The following is an 18,446-nucleotide window of genomic DNA, read 5'->3' as shown; positions in this document are numbered from 1 at the left end:
GCGACGTGGTTCGATATCTAGTACTTGATCCTCTGATTCTCTTTTGGTTGAATGAATGTGCTTGACTTGAAGAAGAAAAACACCGAACATTCTTGAAGCAAAAGTCTTGGAAGAGTCTTTATGTCTTCAAGGTCCTTCTGTCTTCTAGAAGTGCAGCTTTAAGAGTCTTGTTTATGAGTTCTCTCTGGGCTCTCTGAATGTCCAATCCTCTCTAGAATGAGAAGAGCTCTTCTATTTATAGGCTCTTTGATGGGCTTTATGAGATTGGGCCCAGTTGGCTCATGGGTCTTGACTTGATTGGCTCATGGGCTTGGCCTTGGGCCTATTTTGCATTTTAGGCCCAAATTAAACCCATATTTGGGCGTAACTAGACCAATGCCCAAATTATAACGTCAAATTAGGTGAACTTAATTTTACTCAAGAATTTATCTTCAACTTCAATTTGGGACACATGTCAACTCTTAATTAGTCACAAATTTGATGATTTCTAAATTTAGTCATTAATTTAGTAAATGATGTGGCGATTCGTGATTAGTTCGAAATTCTTCTTCCAATATTATATTATTTATTTTAATATTATATTTCATTCATCTTCATATTTTCATTATGTGACTCAAATTCATCACAACCTTCTCTTATTTAAACTAATAATAAATAGCTGATCGCCATATTCACCAACTAACGAACGACATGAAGAAAGAGAAACAGAAGGGGGGAAATAAAGAGGACGAAAGTGAAAATGTAAGGAAAAATTCATTTTTTATTTTCAATAAGAAAAATCTAGAAGGTATAGCCAAAAATTAATCGCCATTCGAGGGTGGCATTGTAAACGTGAATTTCAACGGTGGGCTGAGGTGTGGTCGTCGCCTGCTCGGACCGTGTGAAGCCGAAGATCCTCTAATTCTCGCCATTTTTTTTTTCCATCTTCATATTGCAAGAACCTCAATTCCGATACCCAATTTCGCTTCACAACGAAGATCGGCTGAATTTAGGAGCTGCAGTTTTTAATTTCCAACGAATCTGATTAAGTTTGCCGTTGTGAGACTACTTGGAGGATAAGGCAAGGATTGACTAGACCGAAAGGTTTTTGGCATTTCTTTGGTATCTGGGATTTGGATCAGGGGTCGGATTGATTTAGATTGGATCGAGTCTGTAGCGGTTGTTCTTTGTAAGGGATTTGGTAGTCTTAATTGGTCAAATATGGATTCGAGTCGGAGAGCTGTAGAGTCGTACTGGAGGTCGCGAATGATTGATGCGGCGACTTCTGATGAGGACAAGGTCACGCCGGTGTACAAATTGGAAGAAATTTGCGAGGTTTTGAGATCTTCGCATGTCAGTATTGTCAAGGAGTTTTCGGAATTTATTTTGAAGAGGCTTGAACATAAGAGCCCGATTGTCAAACAGAAGGTGTCTAAATTGTTACTTTTTATCGCTCTGTTCTGATTCCTCGTATTTTAATTTTGAACTTAATTTTGTGGATGTGTTATCCAGATAGCAGTATTTTTTATCCGTGCAATTAAAAGTTTTGTTTGCCAGAGAGTAATTCTTTTTTGGGTTGTGTTGCAAGGTATTCGGCGAAATGTTTGGTTTTTTTGCTAGCTCGGGATCGCTTAGGTTTTGAATTTTGATATTATTCAAATATTGATGGAATAATGAACACAAAAATTCTTCTTTTACTTCTGTTTTCTCAGAACTGAAGATTTTAGAGCTTATAATCATAATCTGTAGTGTATATATATATTTATATATTTTATATAATTGATATTGACTTAGTCTGTTCTGTTTTCATTCTTGATTCTTGTCCTTTTCTGTTTTCATTCTTGATTCTTGTCCTTTCCACGATATTTGTCATTGTAGACAGGGCAACTTGAATATAAAGTGGAATTGTATCAGTTGAATGATTGCTATTGTATACATTTCTTTTAGATTTTGGATTCAGCGGATGGTTAATTTGATACCTGGTGTGTGCTGCTGTTCAGTAAAAATTCCATGGGTTGCAGTTCTACCCCATAGAAAGTCTTACTGTGCGTTTCATATTTGTGAAAATTTGGAAATGTGCTTGATTTTACTACAGGCTCTTAGGTTGATAAAGTATGCAGTTGGGAAGTCTGGTGTGGAATTCAGAAGGGAAATGCAGAGGAACTCTGTGGCTGTCCGCCAGTTATTTCATTACAAGGGACAACCGGACCCCCTTAAAGGTGATGCACTCAATAAAGCTGTGAGGGATACTGCTCATGATGCTATTTCTTCTATCTTTGCTGAAGAGGATAACAAGCCTGCACCATCTGAGAATCTTAACCGTCGAATTCAAGGTTTTGGGAATTCAAATTATGAACCGCCATCAGAAGATAAAAAATCATTTCTTAGCGAGGTAGTTGGTCTAGGAAGTGCATCAATCAAACAAGGTCTAAGTAATTTGGCACAAGGTCATTCATCAAGAAAGAATGGCACTAGTAGCCAGCAGGGTTTCAACCTTCAGAGGTCATTGACTACTGAAATAGAGTATGATAATAGATATGAACCAGTTGAATATGGCCGTGAAACTCTGGGGACATCAAAGAGTACTACTAGTGGAACTTGGAACCAGGATTCTAGGGTAATTAATGGAAACCCAGGTTCTGGCACTTCAGAGAGCAAAACTCGAGAGGAGAGGTTACTGGATTCCATTGCAACAGCAGGTGGTGTGCGTTTACAACCAACTCGAGATGCCATTCAAGCATTTCTTGTCGAAGCTGTAAAGTTAGATGCATTGGCACTGAGTAATGCTCTCGAAACAAAGCTTACATCCCCATCATGGCAGGCATGTTCTTGCTGTTAATACTCTTTTCTATGATATTATATGAGCAAAGGCTGGCTTTCTGTTTTCGATTAAAATAATGATAGTTGATACTTGTATACTTATTTTCACTCAATCGGTTTTGATGAGAATTTCACTCTTCAGGTTCGTTTCAAAGCTCTCTGCATCCTTGAGTCGATGGTTAGGAGAAATGACGACGATCATTTTTCAATTGTGACATCTTATTTCAGTGAAAATCCAGATGCAGTGATTGGATGTTCTGAATCTCCCCAAGCATCTCTTAGAGAAAAAGCTAGCAAGGTAAATTGATCTCTCTACCTGCAAAACATAATGTTTATGCTTGTTTTCCTTGTTTCTTTTTGTGACTTTCTTCTTAAAGTGGTATTGGAGGCTTTTTTTTTTTCTTTTTCTTTTTTCTTCTTTCTTCCTTTCTTTTTTTTCTCTGATGGGAAAGATCATTTCAGAGTTGACTCCCCTCCATCTTACTTAATCCTGTCGAGATGTAAAATTTATTATGATATGATATATTGATATCATAATTATTGTGAGTCGTAGGTACTCATTGACATTGTTGTATCCCATAAACCTTATTGTAATCACTTTTTATGTTACAATGTATTACTTTGCATCTATGAGATTTGGTTGACCAAGGATGCAAAGGTTTGATGCAGCGACAGTGTGGTATTTGGATTCAGTTCCTCGAAACAATAGAATCTATTATAATGATATTTACTATGCTTCTCTTTTGAAATGAATATTTATTCTTTAAGATTTTAAGGAAGCCACCGCATGATAGTTGATGAAATTGCTGAAATAAATCCATGATTTGGATTCCTATCCTTGAATACAAGCATAAATTTGTCACAATCGCTTGAAATGATGTATGATGGAATGGAAAATAAAGTAGGGTCAACTTTGGAGTCTTATCCTGAAATGGAATTATAATTTAGTCCCTTGACTCTTTGGGCAGGTTATGCCACTTTTAGATGGAGGTAAAGGAGTTCCCTTCATGAATGAGTCCGAGAAGTCTGTACCAAGCAATACCAGTTCCACAGTTCAGATGCCAGACTTAATTGACACTAGTGATGCAGGTGACTATGGTGAAACAAACAAATCCTTAGAGGTGGAAAACCTGTCGAGTACCCCATTAGTTGATGACTTATTTGGAGATGGCCTAAACACTGTCACAAGCACCAGCGAACTAAAGAATGATGATGACCCCTTTTCAGATGTCTCATTTCATACAACTGAAACTAGAGAAAATTCAGATGATCTGTTTTCTGGGATGAATTTTGATAATAATCAGGTTACTAATGAAAATAAAAAGCCTGCCTCGGAGCAAAAAAATGAAACTGGAGTTTTTGATATTTTTGGATCAAGTTCTGAACCTGCAGTACAAGAACATGCTAGGAAAGATGTTAATGACCTAATAAGTGGTTTGTCCATCCATGAAGATACCTTGAAGAGTAAAGATAAAGGAAATTCTAAGGATTCGCTGTCTGAATCTTTATTCTCGGTTTCTAGTCAACCCAACCATCAGAATCAGGTTCCTCAAGATTCTTTAAATGGCATGTACAGTTCACCAATGGTTGGGACAAATATGAATGCCACCTTTTTCCCCGGAATGACTTATCTTCCCTCAAGCACGATGTTCAATCCAGCCTTTTCTTCTCAGCCAATGGCGTATGCTCCCACTGGAAACTTCTTTACTCAACAACAATTATTATCAGCCATGTCCAATTACCAACAGTTTGGGAACCCTAATCTCCAATCAAGCGCTGGTGGTGGTGTAGGTAATGGAGGATATTCTTCACCCCTTCCAGACATATTCCAGCCAAATCTTGCAGCACAATCACCTACTTCTGTGATGAATGGTTCAAAGAAGGAAGATACCAGGGCTTTTGATTTTATCTCAGTAAGTATAATATCACCAAACTCTCTGCTAACTGTATGCCCTGCTCTGCATTATAATATTGCAGGTTGAGATTATTTAGCTGATAATATTCTAATACTTCTTTTCTTTCCTTTTTTTTCTAATTACAATTTCTAATGATTAAGAATGCAGTTAGAGGGTTATGGTGATAAGTTTTAGTGGGAAAATTCTGAGAGTTAGTGGCCAACTGACCATTGGAACGGAAATTTGTTTACTGGATGGTTAACTAAGAAACGATAATGAAGAAGGATAATTAGAAAAAGAAAAGAAAGGATCCACCAAAATCATCTTAGTTAACTGTTAGACTATTGACCCCAACTGCTATCCCTGACACCCAAACCTGCTTGACGACTAATCAAAACTTCTTTAACCATGCTCGCCAGGCATCCTACCAGATTTAAATTTAAACCTAAAAATCTTACAAAATATTAAATATGTGAATCCAAGGAAAAGTTGCACAAACCACCCTTAAAGTATATTGTGTTACAATTGCCCTCTAAACTTTCCATTATAAAAATTATATCCTGAAACTCTTAAAAGGGAACAACTTGCACCTGTAAACTTTCCCTCAGACTTTTATGTGTGTAAAAATTGCAGTCCTAAACTTTCGATCATAAAGCTGAAAAGAAAAAAAAGATTAATTTCAGTCACCTTTGTTTGACCTTTTCCAACTTCAAAACCTTTTCATTTTTCATTCTCGTGATTTTGATTGAGCCTTTCATTTTTTAGAAAGGATGGGGTCAGTTTTTCTTCCTACTGTCATGTTATTCCATCTTCGTCATCACTAAACCTTCCATTCTGAATGCTCCTCGCTATTTGAGGTTTGATCTTGGTTAAATTATACAAATACCTCTAAATTTTCTGGGAGATTTCAACTATGCCCTACTTTGAAATTTTTAATTTTTTACCCTTGAACTCTGAAATTTGTTCCAATCTGACGTGACAGCTTATGTGTGAAAATTGTCCGTGATATTATCTACAACTATACAGAAGATTAAGATTGTCATTACCATTTTTTTATTGTTAAAATAATTATATAATCAATTTTTACACATCAGTCATGTTAATTTATGTCTATGTGGATAGGGTTTGTGTAATTTATACTAAATCCTAAAACTTGGCAGATCTTTGGAAAATGTAAGAGATAAAGATATGGGTCATTCTAGTTAATCCTAATTTTAATTTTTTGTACTGCTCTCTTCAATTTCATAATAAAAAGAAAAATCAACTCATAATTTTTTTTATCCGAGTTCAATGTAAAGCTTTTTTTTTTTTCTTTAATATAACTTATTTGGGTTTTAATTTAATTATTTAATTAATTTGTAAAGGCCTAACTTTCATTTTGATACCAAAAAAAAAGCATAAAAAGGAAAACGAAAAAAAAAAAGAGCGGCCTAAGAAGGGCTCTGGTTAAGCAAAATAAGTCTTAAAAGGATAATTATAAAATACAAGCGGCGATTCAAAGTGAGGCATGATATCTATCAAGGGTCCACAACTCACTCAAATGCCTATCAACACCTCTAAATATCATATTGTTTCTTTCCTCCAAAAAATCCTAAAGAATTGTACAAAGACAAGCAAACCACAACATCCAATCCTTTTCACGAAAGGGAGGAGAGGAAAGAAACTCCTCCAACATCAATGTGCAGCTGTTCAGTAGAGCCAAACGATAGGAAAAGTCCCAAAGATGCTGGTGCATAACAATTTAGCATACTGACAGAACCTCAATAGACGATCCATGGCCTTGGATGCTTCGCTACAAAGAATACAACACTAAGCCTAACCAACTCAAGCAAAAATCTTTGAAGTGATTAGAGGTTCCATAAACAAAATAAGTAAACCTTCTTAGGGATTTCAATCTTCCAAAGCATCGGAAAAGTTGGGACTTGGGTGAACTCAACAGAGAACTTATTCACGAAGGAAGAACAGACAATAGGAGGAACCATCTTGACTTCTCTAAAATTTATATTGTTTCTTTCTTCCAAAGACCCCAAACAATAGGACAAAGACAAGCAAACCAATCCTTTTCATTTAAGTGAGGACTTGGCAACATTTTGTTTTCTTGGCCGGCCTCCCTCTAAAGGGGCTTTGCGGGCTTGGTTTTTTTTTATGCTATTGTATTCTTTCATTTTTTTCTTGATTAAAGTTGGGGGGAGGGGGATTGGATGGAAACTCCTGCAACATGGATATGCAGTTGCTCGACCAAGCCAAACGGATAGAAAAAAATCCCAAAGAAGCTGCTCCATAACGATCTAGTACATTAACAGGACCATAGGAGATGGTCCAATCGAACTTGATTAGAGGATCTACAAACAAAAAATTTAACCTCCTTTTGGATTTTGATCTTCTAAATCATCAGAAAAATGAGAGAACTCAACAGAGAAGGCCTCACTCAATAACAAAGGAACAAGCTACAGGAGTTGGGTCCGTAAGCGAGAATACTCCCCTCCTCCATCCTCACTCTGCTCTGCCCCATCATAGGAGTAGCAAATTCCCAAGTAAACCCTGGAGGCTGCAACATCATTATTCTCTATTAGAAAGGGGGCAACTAAGGCCAAGGAAAATGGACTACGGGAGGATAAAGGGGTAGTTTGTGCACAATATATTTTCAATTATACTCAAATAGATTTTAAATACTTAACTTGTTAGTTCTTGATTATTATTATTACTGTTTGTTGACTGTCAATTTATATGCGCAGTGGAGGGAAGGGAGGAAATAAACTCCAAATTTTAGGGATTAAAATTATGGCTAGTCACAGAGAATCATATTTGCATGAATCGAAGGGAAGACATTGGGCTATACTGTACGTAAAATCTTCTCTTAAGGTTATACATTGAACTGGACATTGAGTTATACCTATACATTGATAGATACCGTGCACTTTTGTGCCTTTTAAGAGCCTTTAGGTTATCTCATCTATTAAATCAAAGATCTTTCAGATTTTCTCAAGCCAAAAATTCTAAAAAATTGGTTTCTCGCAAAGTTTCCCTGTCTTATGATTAGTTGTGGTAGGGCCTCCCCCATCATAGACTTGCAATATTTATTAGGAACCCATAACAGCCCCAAAAATCAAATATGCAGAAAGAGCAGTAGCAAGAGAGGATCTCCACAGATAGTAATGCATTTTTTGGCGTTTTAAGAGGGGTTGGGTTACCTTACATATTAAAAAAAAAAAAGTTAAACAGAAGAAATCTAGGGCATCCAGACTTGGAGGGTGCTAAGTCCTAACGGAACTGATACATCAAGAAGGATGAAAGAATACCATATAGCTGCTAAAAGGCAAATAACAAAAGGTAGTAAACTTCACTCCCCAGGAGGGAAGGAAAAAGGTCTCATCCCATAGAAAGAAGGAGAGAAAACAGACAAGTGAACCTTCCAACTTTTAGAATTACGAAAATCAGGGTAAGAGGGGCTCGGAGTTGGTGATTGAAATCCACTACTAGCCTGCAGATCTCTGATCCCCTATGATTTTTTAATTTCTATCGTACAATGCTACAGTTGCGCTTTCGACCAAATGCATAATGCCCCCCAAAATTCTATCTAGGTACCACTCTGGTAAATCCTTCCTTTCATAGCCTGTGCGGCTGCCTGTGGTTTTCTAAGTCCCATTGAGATTCAATGTTGATCTTAGTTTATAAATGATTTTTACTCTAGCTACACTTCCTTTATGCATTATCCTTTTACCAACACTAAGTGGGAGAGATTCTATATGAATGTAACTATTTATTGCAAATGAGATGCTGATTCTTCTTTGGTGCCTTGGAATTCAATGATTCTTAAGTCCTGAAGTGCTCAACAATTGGTTTTTTCTCCCCCTTTTTTGCCTGAGAAGTAGAGGCTTAATCCTGCTCCTGCTCCAATTCGATTTTACTGTTTGAAAAGCAAATGGTTGTGAATATTGAAGTTTTCTTTCTGTATTTGAAGGTTAAGATGGTAAGTACGATTTGGAAACTGGGGCTAACAGAAGTTGAATTCTTGTTTCTATATGCTTCCCCACCTAGTATATATTATTTTCCTCTTCTTTTCTTTATAGAAAAAGGACAATTTCCATTATAGGTTTAAATGCTTGCTCTAGATTAATATCACCCATGGTCACAGAAAGCATATAAAATATATGGGGCTAATGAATGTTACTTTACCCGTAATTTTTATTTTTATCTTGTAGGAACATGTTGCAGCTGCTCGAGATCCAAAGAGGGTAGTCTGAATTTAGGAGGCCATACTTTCACTATCAAGGTTCTTACTAGTCATTGTTGGCAACTTAGTTGAAGGTGAAGAACAAAAACCACAGTTGTTTCTCATTTGAGACGAATGGCTATCGCAATGCCGACATCATCGAGGAATTGCATCAAAATGCGCATATGATAGATGGGTAAGTCGTCAAGCAGTAGGAAAAATGAGAAAATGGAAACAGGGTCCATTAAGTTGAAGAAGAATGACTTTCTTTTACATAATCAGCTCTATATTTGTGGTAATTCCTGGACTGGTTGTGTTTCTTGCTCATATTCCCATCTGTAGAGTTTCATTATGCCAAAAGAAAAAGAAAAAAGATGTAGAGTCCCCTAATTTGTTTGTTTTGCCCACATGAAACACTTGATATTTGTAGTGGTTTTGGTAATAATGCAGTTTGTTCTTTGAATCTTTTGATGCGTTTTTTTCCATGTATATGGATGTGGATAGAAACAATATCCATCCTTATGTTGCATGTGAAATGAATTATAGCTGTCTACTATTTTTCTTTCTAATATAAGAGTGTGCACATATATATTTAGTCCATTTAGAGAATGGATAATGTATGAATTTGATTTTCATGTCTTTTCTTGTTACTTTTCTTTATTTTACAAATTTTCTTTTCATTTGTTGTCAAAAAAGAGCTTTAGGATTCACTCATCTTCTAATAGTAAGATAAAGGAAATTATTACTATTATTATTTTTTAAGTTGATCCAAAATATATCAAATATTGCTAGCTGTAGTATATACTATATACATCTTATATATTGTTGAAATAAAAAAAGTAAAAAAGAAAAATCTTTTTGAGTGTAATTTGCATTTTAATCTATTTATTTCATGCATTCTCAAACATGCTTGAATTCTTTAGAAATGGAGATTAAGGTTGAGAAAAAAATTAGAAGTTTCTAGCCTTATTAAACAATAAGGATTAAAATATCAATATGAACGTCAAGATTTCAATTTTATAGATATATCGATGAATATGTCAATAAAATATCAATATCAAATATCGATGCATATTTTTGGAAGTAAACAAAGTTTATAAAATTTATTTAGATTGATAATTAGTTGTTTTTATTCCAAAATTGAGTTGTAGATATTGTTATTAGTATTCATTCCCATTGAATTAAATTAATGACATTTTTTTTTAAATATTTTACAAGCATTTATAGAAGATGGTTGAGATAATCATAGCTATTTAATATCAATGTCAAATCCTTCGATTTACGGATATATCGTTCAAGGAATATTTTTTTAATTCTTCCCATTAAAATTAAAGATATAAAACGAATTTGGTATGATTCCACACAGAATCAACATATCCAAATAAATTGAAAACAATAATTTAGGTAAATGTTTTGAGACAAAAAAATCTTCTTAGAAAAATTCTCATCAGAGATTCACATCCTACATTATTGATCTAGCACAAAGCTATTAGATTACACCTTGATTACAAGTTAAGGAAAAAGGAAAAAGAAATGGAAAGTATAAAAGAATTGCACTTTTTCCATATATATGGGTTTGCTTTAGGTATCATTGATTGACAGAGATTCTTGGCTATACTTATTGATGCCAATGTGAGTGATCTGATCCAATCAACAGGAAAAGAAGTCTTATCCATTATCCAAATCTTATGTTAATTATGAATTAAGAAATTAGTTTATTTGTGCAAAACATAGTTGTACCTCTCTTTTCTTTATCACCACATATCATTGGAATATTTATCCATTATAAAGTCATTTGGTCCTAGGCATGATACCCCCAATATAAGGTATTTTTGGAGGGAAAAAAATAGAAGAAATGAGTTGGTTTAATTAAAAAGTTTTAAATTTTGAAAACATTTGTCATTCTTTGATGGCTTTTTGGAAAAGTTTCTAATTTTTGGTAGATTGCCATCTAGTAGCAAATTAGGTCCAAGTTTCATTACTTATTAGATTTCTAGTTCTCCATTTTTAAAAGATTAATCTTATAAATACTATTTTCAATCTTTTTTCTTTTATTATTTATATTTTAGGAGTTTTCAAACATCAAGTTGTAGTTTATAAAAGGAAAATTATTTCAAATGGTAAAACTGTTAAAAATATTTACAAGATATAGTAAAATTTTAGAACTATCAATGATATATGCTGATAGACACTGATAGACTTTTATAAGTGTCAATATCACTGATAGACATTGATAGAAGTCTATCTGTGTCTATTAGCGTCTATCATTGATAGTTTCAAATTTTTGCTATATTTTATAAATATTTTGATTTATATTCTTATATTTAAAAACAACCCTTTATAAAAACCTATTTTTGTTTTAAAAATTTAACTAAGAGTTCAAGTGTTTAGTTAGAAATAATGAGAAAACCATATTAAAAAACGTTGTAAGAAAACAAACACAAATTTAAAGAACAAAATGGTTATTCAAATGGTGCTTTAGTTTTTGTTTTAGTTTTCGATTCGGGAGAGGCGTAATGTCTTACTAATTCACGAATTAAGTTTATGTAATACTTGGAGTTCAGCTAGTTTAAACATACTTCACAGTTCATAATTATATCCCAACAAAAAAATAATAAAAATAATAAAAAAACTCGAACCTCTCACCTTTACAAGTTAAACTAAAAAAATAGAGTTCCAAAACAAAACCTAAATTTTGCTTTTATCTTACACAATGACTTTGGCTAAGTTCCCACATTAATTACATAAATTGACTTTTTGTATCTTACATATTAACTTGTACAATTTATAAACACATGGATCAAAGATATATGTTGCAACTCATTTGTTTTATAAAGTTTGAACATAGAAGTATATGTCAACATAACCCACAATTTGATATACTTGTCACAAGAACTTTAAGATAATTAAAATGGAGAACTAGACCATTGTAATATGGATGCACAAGGTTTCACTCCAATATTTGAACACCAATAATTAATCTTAGCTTTTGATAATATTAATATAAAAACAAAAGACAAGCACTACTAGCCAATAAGAAGAAATGAAAAGCACCTTTAACTTACACTATATATTGCTTTAGATATATATATATATATATATATAAAGGACAGCAAAGGGAAAAAAAAACTTTAAATAATTTATATAATTAATTCACTACCAAACAAGTTCTTGCCCACCCTTTTCTAGAAAAATCAAAGCAAAAGAGAGCCTTCTTTGCAGCAAAAAAATTATACATATTTAAATTGTCGAGAAAAGGTACGTTTTTATTTGGGTTCTAAGTTTTCAAAATTTCGATTTTAAAATGTTATAATATTACCATATTTAAGTTTTGTTCAACTTGATATCTAGATTTTAAGATTTATATTTTTAACTTTGATTTATGTTCATTTTTCGTGTTTAGCGTTAATGTATGTTAATAAATTTAAAATAATTAAACGAAATATAATTAATATTATGTTTAATTATTTTTATTCACTTTTAAAATTAAAATTAAAATTTAACTTCATAATTATTTTAAATTAATTAGTAAACATTGATGTCAATGATTGACAGTTAAAAAAATGTAGAATCTTGAAATCTAGGGACCAAATTGAAACACAATACAAATCTCAAGGGTAAAATCGAAACATTTTGAAGTTTAGGGATTGTATTGAAACCAAAATCAAAACTTAAAGACTAAATGTGTAACATATTGAAACCTAGGGACCAAATAAAAACTAGACCTAATCTAAAGACCAAAAAGATATTTTACTCTTAAATATATGTTAATTATATATAAAGTTTTATAAATTTAATTTCCCTCCAATAATTTGTTGCGTAAAAGAAATGGTATAAGTAATTGATGTAACTCGTCTTTGAATTATTGCTTTTTTTTATTATTATTAATTTAATTTACAACTTAATATCTAATTAATTATTTGTATTTGGTCCTACATATAACATGTGTTCAACACTTATCAACAAACCAAAAAAACCATTCAAAGAATTAATTAATTAATTAGAGATGGTATAGTTTATCTTTGAATTTATAAACAAAATGAAAAATAAAAAAAATGGTCAAAATATCTCACATAAGGTGTGTGTTTAAGAAATCATGCATAAGAATGTGTCATTTTATGTGTAGAAAATAGATTTTCCTAAGGAAATTGGCCCTCCCTAAAATCAATTTATTTTCATTTTCTAAAAAAATAGTCTATAAAATCTTTGCAAAGTATTAGAAATAAAAGTGGATTTATATAAAGTTTTGAAAGTATAGGGACGAAATTGCAATCTCCTAAAATTTAAAGACTAAATTATTATAAAATTGAAAGTGTAGAATTTAATGATCTCTCACTTCATATATTGTCAAAATAAATAAATAAATAAAACGATGAAGTCATAAATAAAATTTAGTGATCAAATTGTTACATCGAATTGAAGTATTTTTAAGTAATAATTTAATTTAGAACCCAATGTACCACCAATAATTTAACTTGAAAGTGCATGAGAAAAAAAGACACTTTGGACCATATTTTCATCCATCGCGATATTTCAGTGGTCATTTGGAACAAGATGACACAACTACCTTAGGATTTCAGACTCCCCTCATACTATCGACAGTGCTCTCTTTCAAAATCATCTTCATAAACAAAACTCTAAAGAATAGTGATCACTTTTAACACGGCGGTAGCTATCATAACTGAGTCATTTGGAATGAACAAAACGACTGGATCTTCAATGATAAAGATAGACAAGTTGATACTCTTTGGGAGAATATTCACTCTTGTTGGAAATTGTTGCCATAGATCTAAGCTCTTTTCGAGCTACAGCTCTCCGTGATTTCTCTCAACGTTAGTGTTTTTGTATAACTTCTTTGCCTTCATCTATCTTTGGCTTCACTACAGCCTTTCTTGTATACTTTCTTACTTTTTTGTTCTTTGATGATTTCCTATGTACTTTATTGATTATAATGAGATATGGGATATGACGAGGGTGCTACGAGAATGTCAATTTAGTTGGAATTCTTCGGTGCACCTACTGGCCCATCTATTGTATTTAAATATATATATATATATATATATATATAGAACCCAACAAAATAAGATTAAAAAGCCTAGGCATTTTTGGGGACTTAGAAAGCAACGCTTTTAAAATCAAAACTAAAGAAAGACTACTTTTCTTTCTGAGTCTTGTGGCAGTGGGAAACTAATTAGGCCATTTTCTTCTTCTTTTTCTTAAAAGGAAAAAATAAAAGTAATTTTTTTTTGTTCTTTTTTTCCTTTTTGCCTTCTTCCTCCACTGTTTCCTAAAGGAGCTGCCAGTTAATATCAATGGCTTTTGAGGGTTGAAGCCCTACAACTACAACCATTCAACCACACACCATCAATCTTTTGTTTTCTTTGGGAACTGCTTTAAACCCCACTTACTTTATTATTATTATTATTATTATTTAAATGATAAACCAATTGAATTCTATGGATTAATTTTCATGGGGTGGTGTTTTTAACAATTTTTTTTTAATAGGACACAATGGAGTTGTTAATTTAATTAACTAAAACATGCATCTTTTAATACCCTTTTGAGTTTGGTATAAAATTTTCATTATTATATTTTTTTTCTTCGCAACAATTTATTCCAAAATGCGTACAAAAAAGAATCATTTTTTCTTTCACCTAATTCTTGAATCAAACACACATTTAAACATTTCACATAATAAATGTTAATAAATAATAACATTATTGATGATTATCCATATGCTAAAATAGAATCATGGCAAGGTTATTAATATATATATATATTATATATATATATATATATATTTACATCTGACAATGTTTTTCTTTAATTTTAAATTTCATATTGGGGTTTTTCAATCATATATAGGTGCAATAGATTTTAAAACATAAATAATATGGAATCTCACATTATATAATGGATAAAATTATCTTGAGCATTTGGACTAAAGGGAAAAAAAAAAGAAACAAAAAGAAAGAAAAAACCCTTTATAACAAGATTTTCTTTTACAATAATGTGGTTGTGATTTGACTAGAAAACTACTTCCCATTATGAAAAATGAGAGAGACCTTTTTCAAACAACGATTATGAATGCCAAAAAAACATAATATGATTTTTTTACAAGTACATAAAAATTTTCAGCTTCATACAATTATTATTTTAAAAAAAATTGCGTTACAATAATTAAATAGTAGATGATTGGATTTTATAATCTAAAAAAAAATACTGATATCCATTAATTTGATTTTTTTTTTTCTTTCGGTGGTCGTCTTAGCAATTTTAATTAGACAATAACCTATTTTCCACTATTTTTTTCTTTAAAAAAAATAATATATATATATATATATATATATATATATATAGTTATTATTTCAAAAAAGTTGTAAGTCCCCAATATTAATGATTGATTTATTGCAAGAGTTTAGCCTTGAGACCATTTAATGAATATAAAATTGAAAATTGCAGTGCCTACAATATATGCCTTTGGCCCTAAGAAATTATACATGAAAGAAAATGTTGAATAACCATTTATTAAAAATAAAATATGCTAAAACAAGCTATGATTACTTATAATTTTTTAAAATTCATTAAAAGAAAATTTTGTAACCTTTTTAGAAAATATCCCTACAATTTAAATCAAATTTTTTAAACAAAAAAATGAATAAAAGATTCCTTATTTATGTATTTATTTCCCTATTTTCTTGAGGACAGCTAAACCCAAGTTGTGAGCCAGTTAGTAATGACCATGAAGAAAGAAGATGACTTTGGTAATCCACCATGGGAAAGGCCAAGTTGAATTTAGCTTAGAAAATTAAGTCAAAAAAATTGCAACAAACTTATGAGCACATTAAAAAGTGAACCAAACTCCAATAGGCTTTATATTGGATTGGAAATCTTGATGAAGTTTCATATCTTAATGGGTAAGTCTCTTCTTTAATAGAAAATTTTAAAGGAGTTGATTGTATTTTAATTTTTAGATTTTTTTAATTTGGGTTTTACAATAATATGTGTTTTATGTTGGGTACATAAATTTCATTTTTAAAATATTAATGACTAAATATATAAGGTAATTATTTTGAATGACAAAATTGTAGAAAATATTTTTAAATATAGTTAAGTGTCACTATCTACCATTGATAAATAGTCTCGTGTTTATGTTTATCACTGATAGATAGTGATACTTTACTATATTTATAAATAAGTTGACTCATTTTTCTATATTTAAAAATAACTCCACACATATATATATATATATGGAACTAAAATAATATTTAAAATATAAAAAGCACTAAAAATTTAATTCGTTTTGGAATGGACCCAATATACGAATGTTCGTCCAAATTTGAATATTTTCTTAAGATTAAAGAAATAAATTGGAACTTTTTAACTTTAGGTATATAGATAAATATCAATTTATATTCCTAATTTTTCAGTTTATATCAATTTAAAAGTTCTAATAATCATATAACTAATTTAAAAGCTAAGCTTTCATCGATTCAATTTAGATCTTCTATTAAAAAAATTAATCTTAAAATCTTTAATATGTAACTTTCACCCTTGTACAAGACTTTCTAAAATGCAATGTATATTTGCTACTTTGGTAGGATTGTTGGAGTATTGTCCTCTACATTGGTTTCTTAGCTTAAATGAGTAACACTTTTATTTTATCTAGAGAACTTAGCAAGAAAATTGAATTAATCTACCTAAATGGAGACAGAAGGACATATTAATTCTAGATTAATAACTTTATTAGTTGGAATAAATTAAACGACTATATTTAGATGAAACATTCATAAATCAAAAAGATAAAACTATTTAACGCACTATTTCTAGAGCTCAATTATACCTTTCTTGCTTAGAAATAACACCTAACATGATACTTAGAATATCTTAGGTAAGAATACCTTTGATATTCTAATCTATATTTTACTTGAGCTAAAACTTAAATCAAGTAATCAATTATTCTCTTACCAAAAGAATAAAAACATTAAACAAACAATCACATGAATGATTGTTGCACTATATAGAAAGAGACTTCAACTTAATCAAACATACATATAAAATCACTAAAATATGAGTTTAGGTCATTCGATGACACAATACAAATTAAAACTTATCTAAAAAATCTAACAAGACAAAAAAAAAAAAAAAAACTATAAAGAAGAAAGGGAAAGATAGGACCCTGAAACGCATGCCACATTCATTTTCGTTGTGAAATAAGTGATTTTATGTATTGAATCTATTCTTTGGCTCTCAAGAATGCTCTTCAAACCCTTAAAACTGAGCAAAAATTGAGTTGCAAATAAATTTTTCTTCTCCAATGAGTCCTCCAAAATTCAAATCGAGGATTTATAGAAACCTTAGTCGCAATGTCAAGTGATGCTATCTTGGCTCCAAATGCTTGAAATCTAAAAAATAACCAAATATAAACAAACGTAAATGCATAGAAATATATCCCAAACTAATAGTGGAGGGGAGAGGGTTGGTTGGGGGAGAGGGGAATTGTTTAAAATTTATTTGAAGTTGTTAGTATTCTTAGGTTGAATTTAAATTCAAATTTAGTTTAAATTGGTATAGGGCAAAGCATAGTTGTGTTTAAGTTTAAAGTCCCGGAGGAGGGGGATTGCATAAAGTTTATTTTAATTAGAAGTTGGATTTAAAGTTGTATTAGGGCAAAAGAATAGATATTATGAAACACAGATACTTCATGTGAGGCAAAGAATCAGTATCAAACACGTATCGGATATCGATACTTCCAGATACTTCTCAGATACGTATCTGACATGTGATTTGACGTATCTAGATTTTCAGATACTTTCCAGATATGTATCTGACATGCGATTTGACGTATCTATTTCTATGCGTACTTTTTTTTAAAAGAAAAAAGACAAGTAACTCATGTAATCTTTCCCAATCTAAAATTAGGTAACCTATTCAAAAAGCTCACTACTCGATCCAAAACTAAATAAATAAATAAATAACAAACCAAACCCTAGACTAAAATCTATAATCTCCTTCTTCACATTTGAGTCCCCACAAAGTCCACCAAAATATAAACCATTTGGATATCTTCAACCATTCAATGAAGAAGTTTTTTGTTTATCTTCATACTTCTTCCTCTAATCTTCTTCTTCTTCTTTGTAATATAAGTAACTTTTTTATTGCATTTTATTAACTATTGTACTTCAACATCTTAGATGTTGCTTTTTTTTATTGTATTTCAGTGTTTGTATTCTATTTTGTGCTATTGTTATTAACTTGTATGCTAAATTTATCTATATCCTATATTTTCTTTAAAAAAAAAGTATTTTAATGTATCAATATCCTCATTTTTTAGAAATATATATATTAAAAAATATATAAAAATATGACGTATCTTTAAACGTATCTGTATCTTAGTTTTTTAGAAATTGACGAATTGTCGTATTCGACCATATTCGTATCGTGTATCCGTATCTGTATCTGTGCTTCATAGAATATATATGTTTAAGTTTTAGTTAAAATTTAAGTCATAACTCATATACTTATATAAAGTTAATTAT

At 31.2% G+C, this 18,446-nt stretch overlaps 1 protein-coding gene across 1 annotated transcript; it reads left to right on the top strand.

Annotated features, from left to right (window-relative positions):
* The first annotated feature begins 692 nt into the window (after nucleotides 1-692).
* Nucleotides 693-9,373, top strand: LOC120079860 (protein MODIFIED TRANSPORT TO THE VACUOLE 1). The gene is made up of 5 exons (XM_039034656.1): nucleotides 693-1,407; nucleotides 2,075-2,800; nucleotides 2,942-3,097; nucleotides 3,768-4,712; nucleotides 8,897-9,373. The coding sequence occupies exons 1-5, from the start codon at nucleotides 1,201-1,203 to the stop codon at nucleotides 8,936-8,938; spliced, it is 2,076 nt and encodes a 691-aa protein (XP_038890584.1). The 5' UTR covers nucleotides 693-1,200; the 3' UTR covers nucleotides 8,939-9,373.
* Nucleotides 9,374-18,446: the final 9,073 nt, after the last annotated feature.

Source organism: Benincasa hispida, chromosome 1, assembly GCF_009727055.1.
Source record: "Benincasa hispida cultivar B227 chromosome 1, ASM972705v1, whole genome shotgun sequence".
In the NCBI taxonomy this organism is placed as follows: domain Eukaryota; kingdom Viridiplantae; phylum Streptophyta; class Magnoliopsida; order Cucurbitales; family Cucurbitaceae; genus Benincasa; species Benincasa hispida.
The sequence above is the reverse complement of the archived record's forward strand: the minus strand, read 5'-3'. Positions and strand labels throughout refer to the sequence as shown.

Coding starts and splice junctions, on each gene's coding strand:
- LOC120079860 (XM_039034656.1), top strand. CDS start 1,201: ATGGATTCGAGTCGGAGAGCTGTAGAGTCGTACTGGAGGTCGCGAATG. Junction 1,408..2,074: donor GCCCGATTGTCAAACAGAAG/GTGTCTAAATTG, acceptor ATTTTACTACAG/GCTCTTAGGTTGATAAAGTA. Junction 3,098..3,767: donor TTAGAGAAAAAGCTAGCAAG/GTAAATTGATCT, acceptor CTCTTTGGGCAG/GTTATGCCACTTTTAGATGG.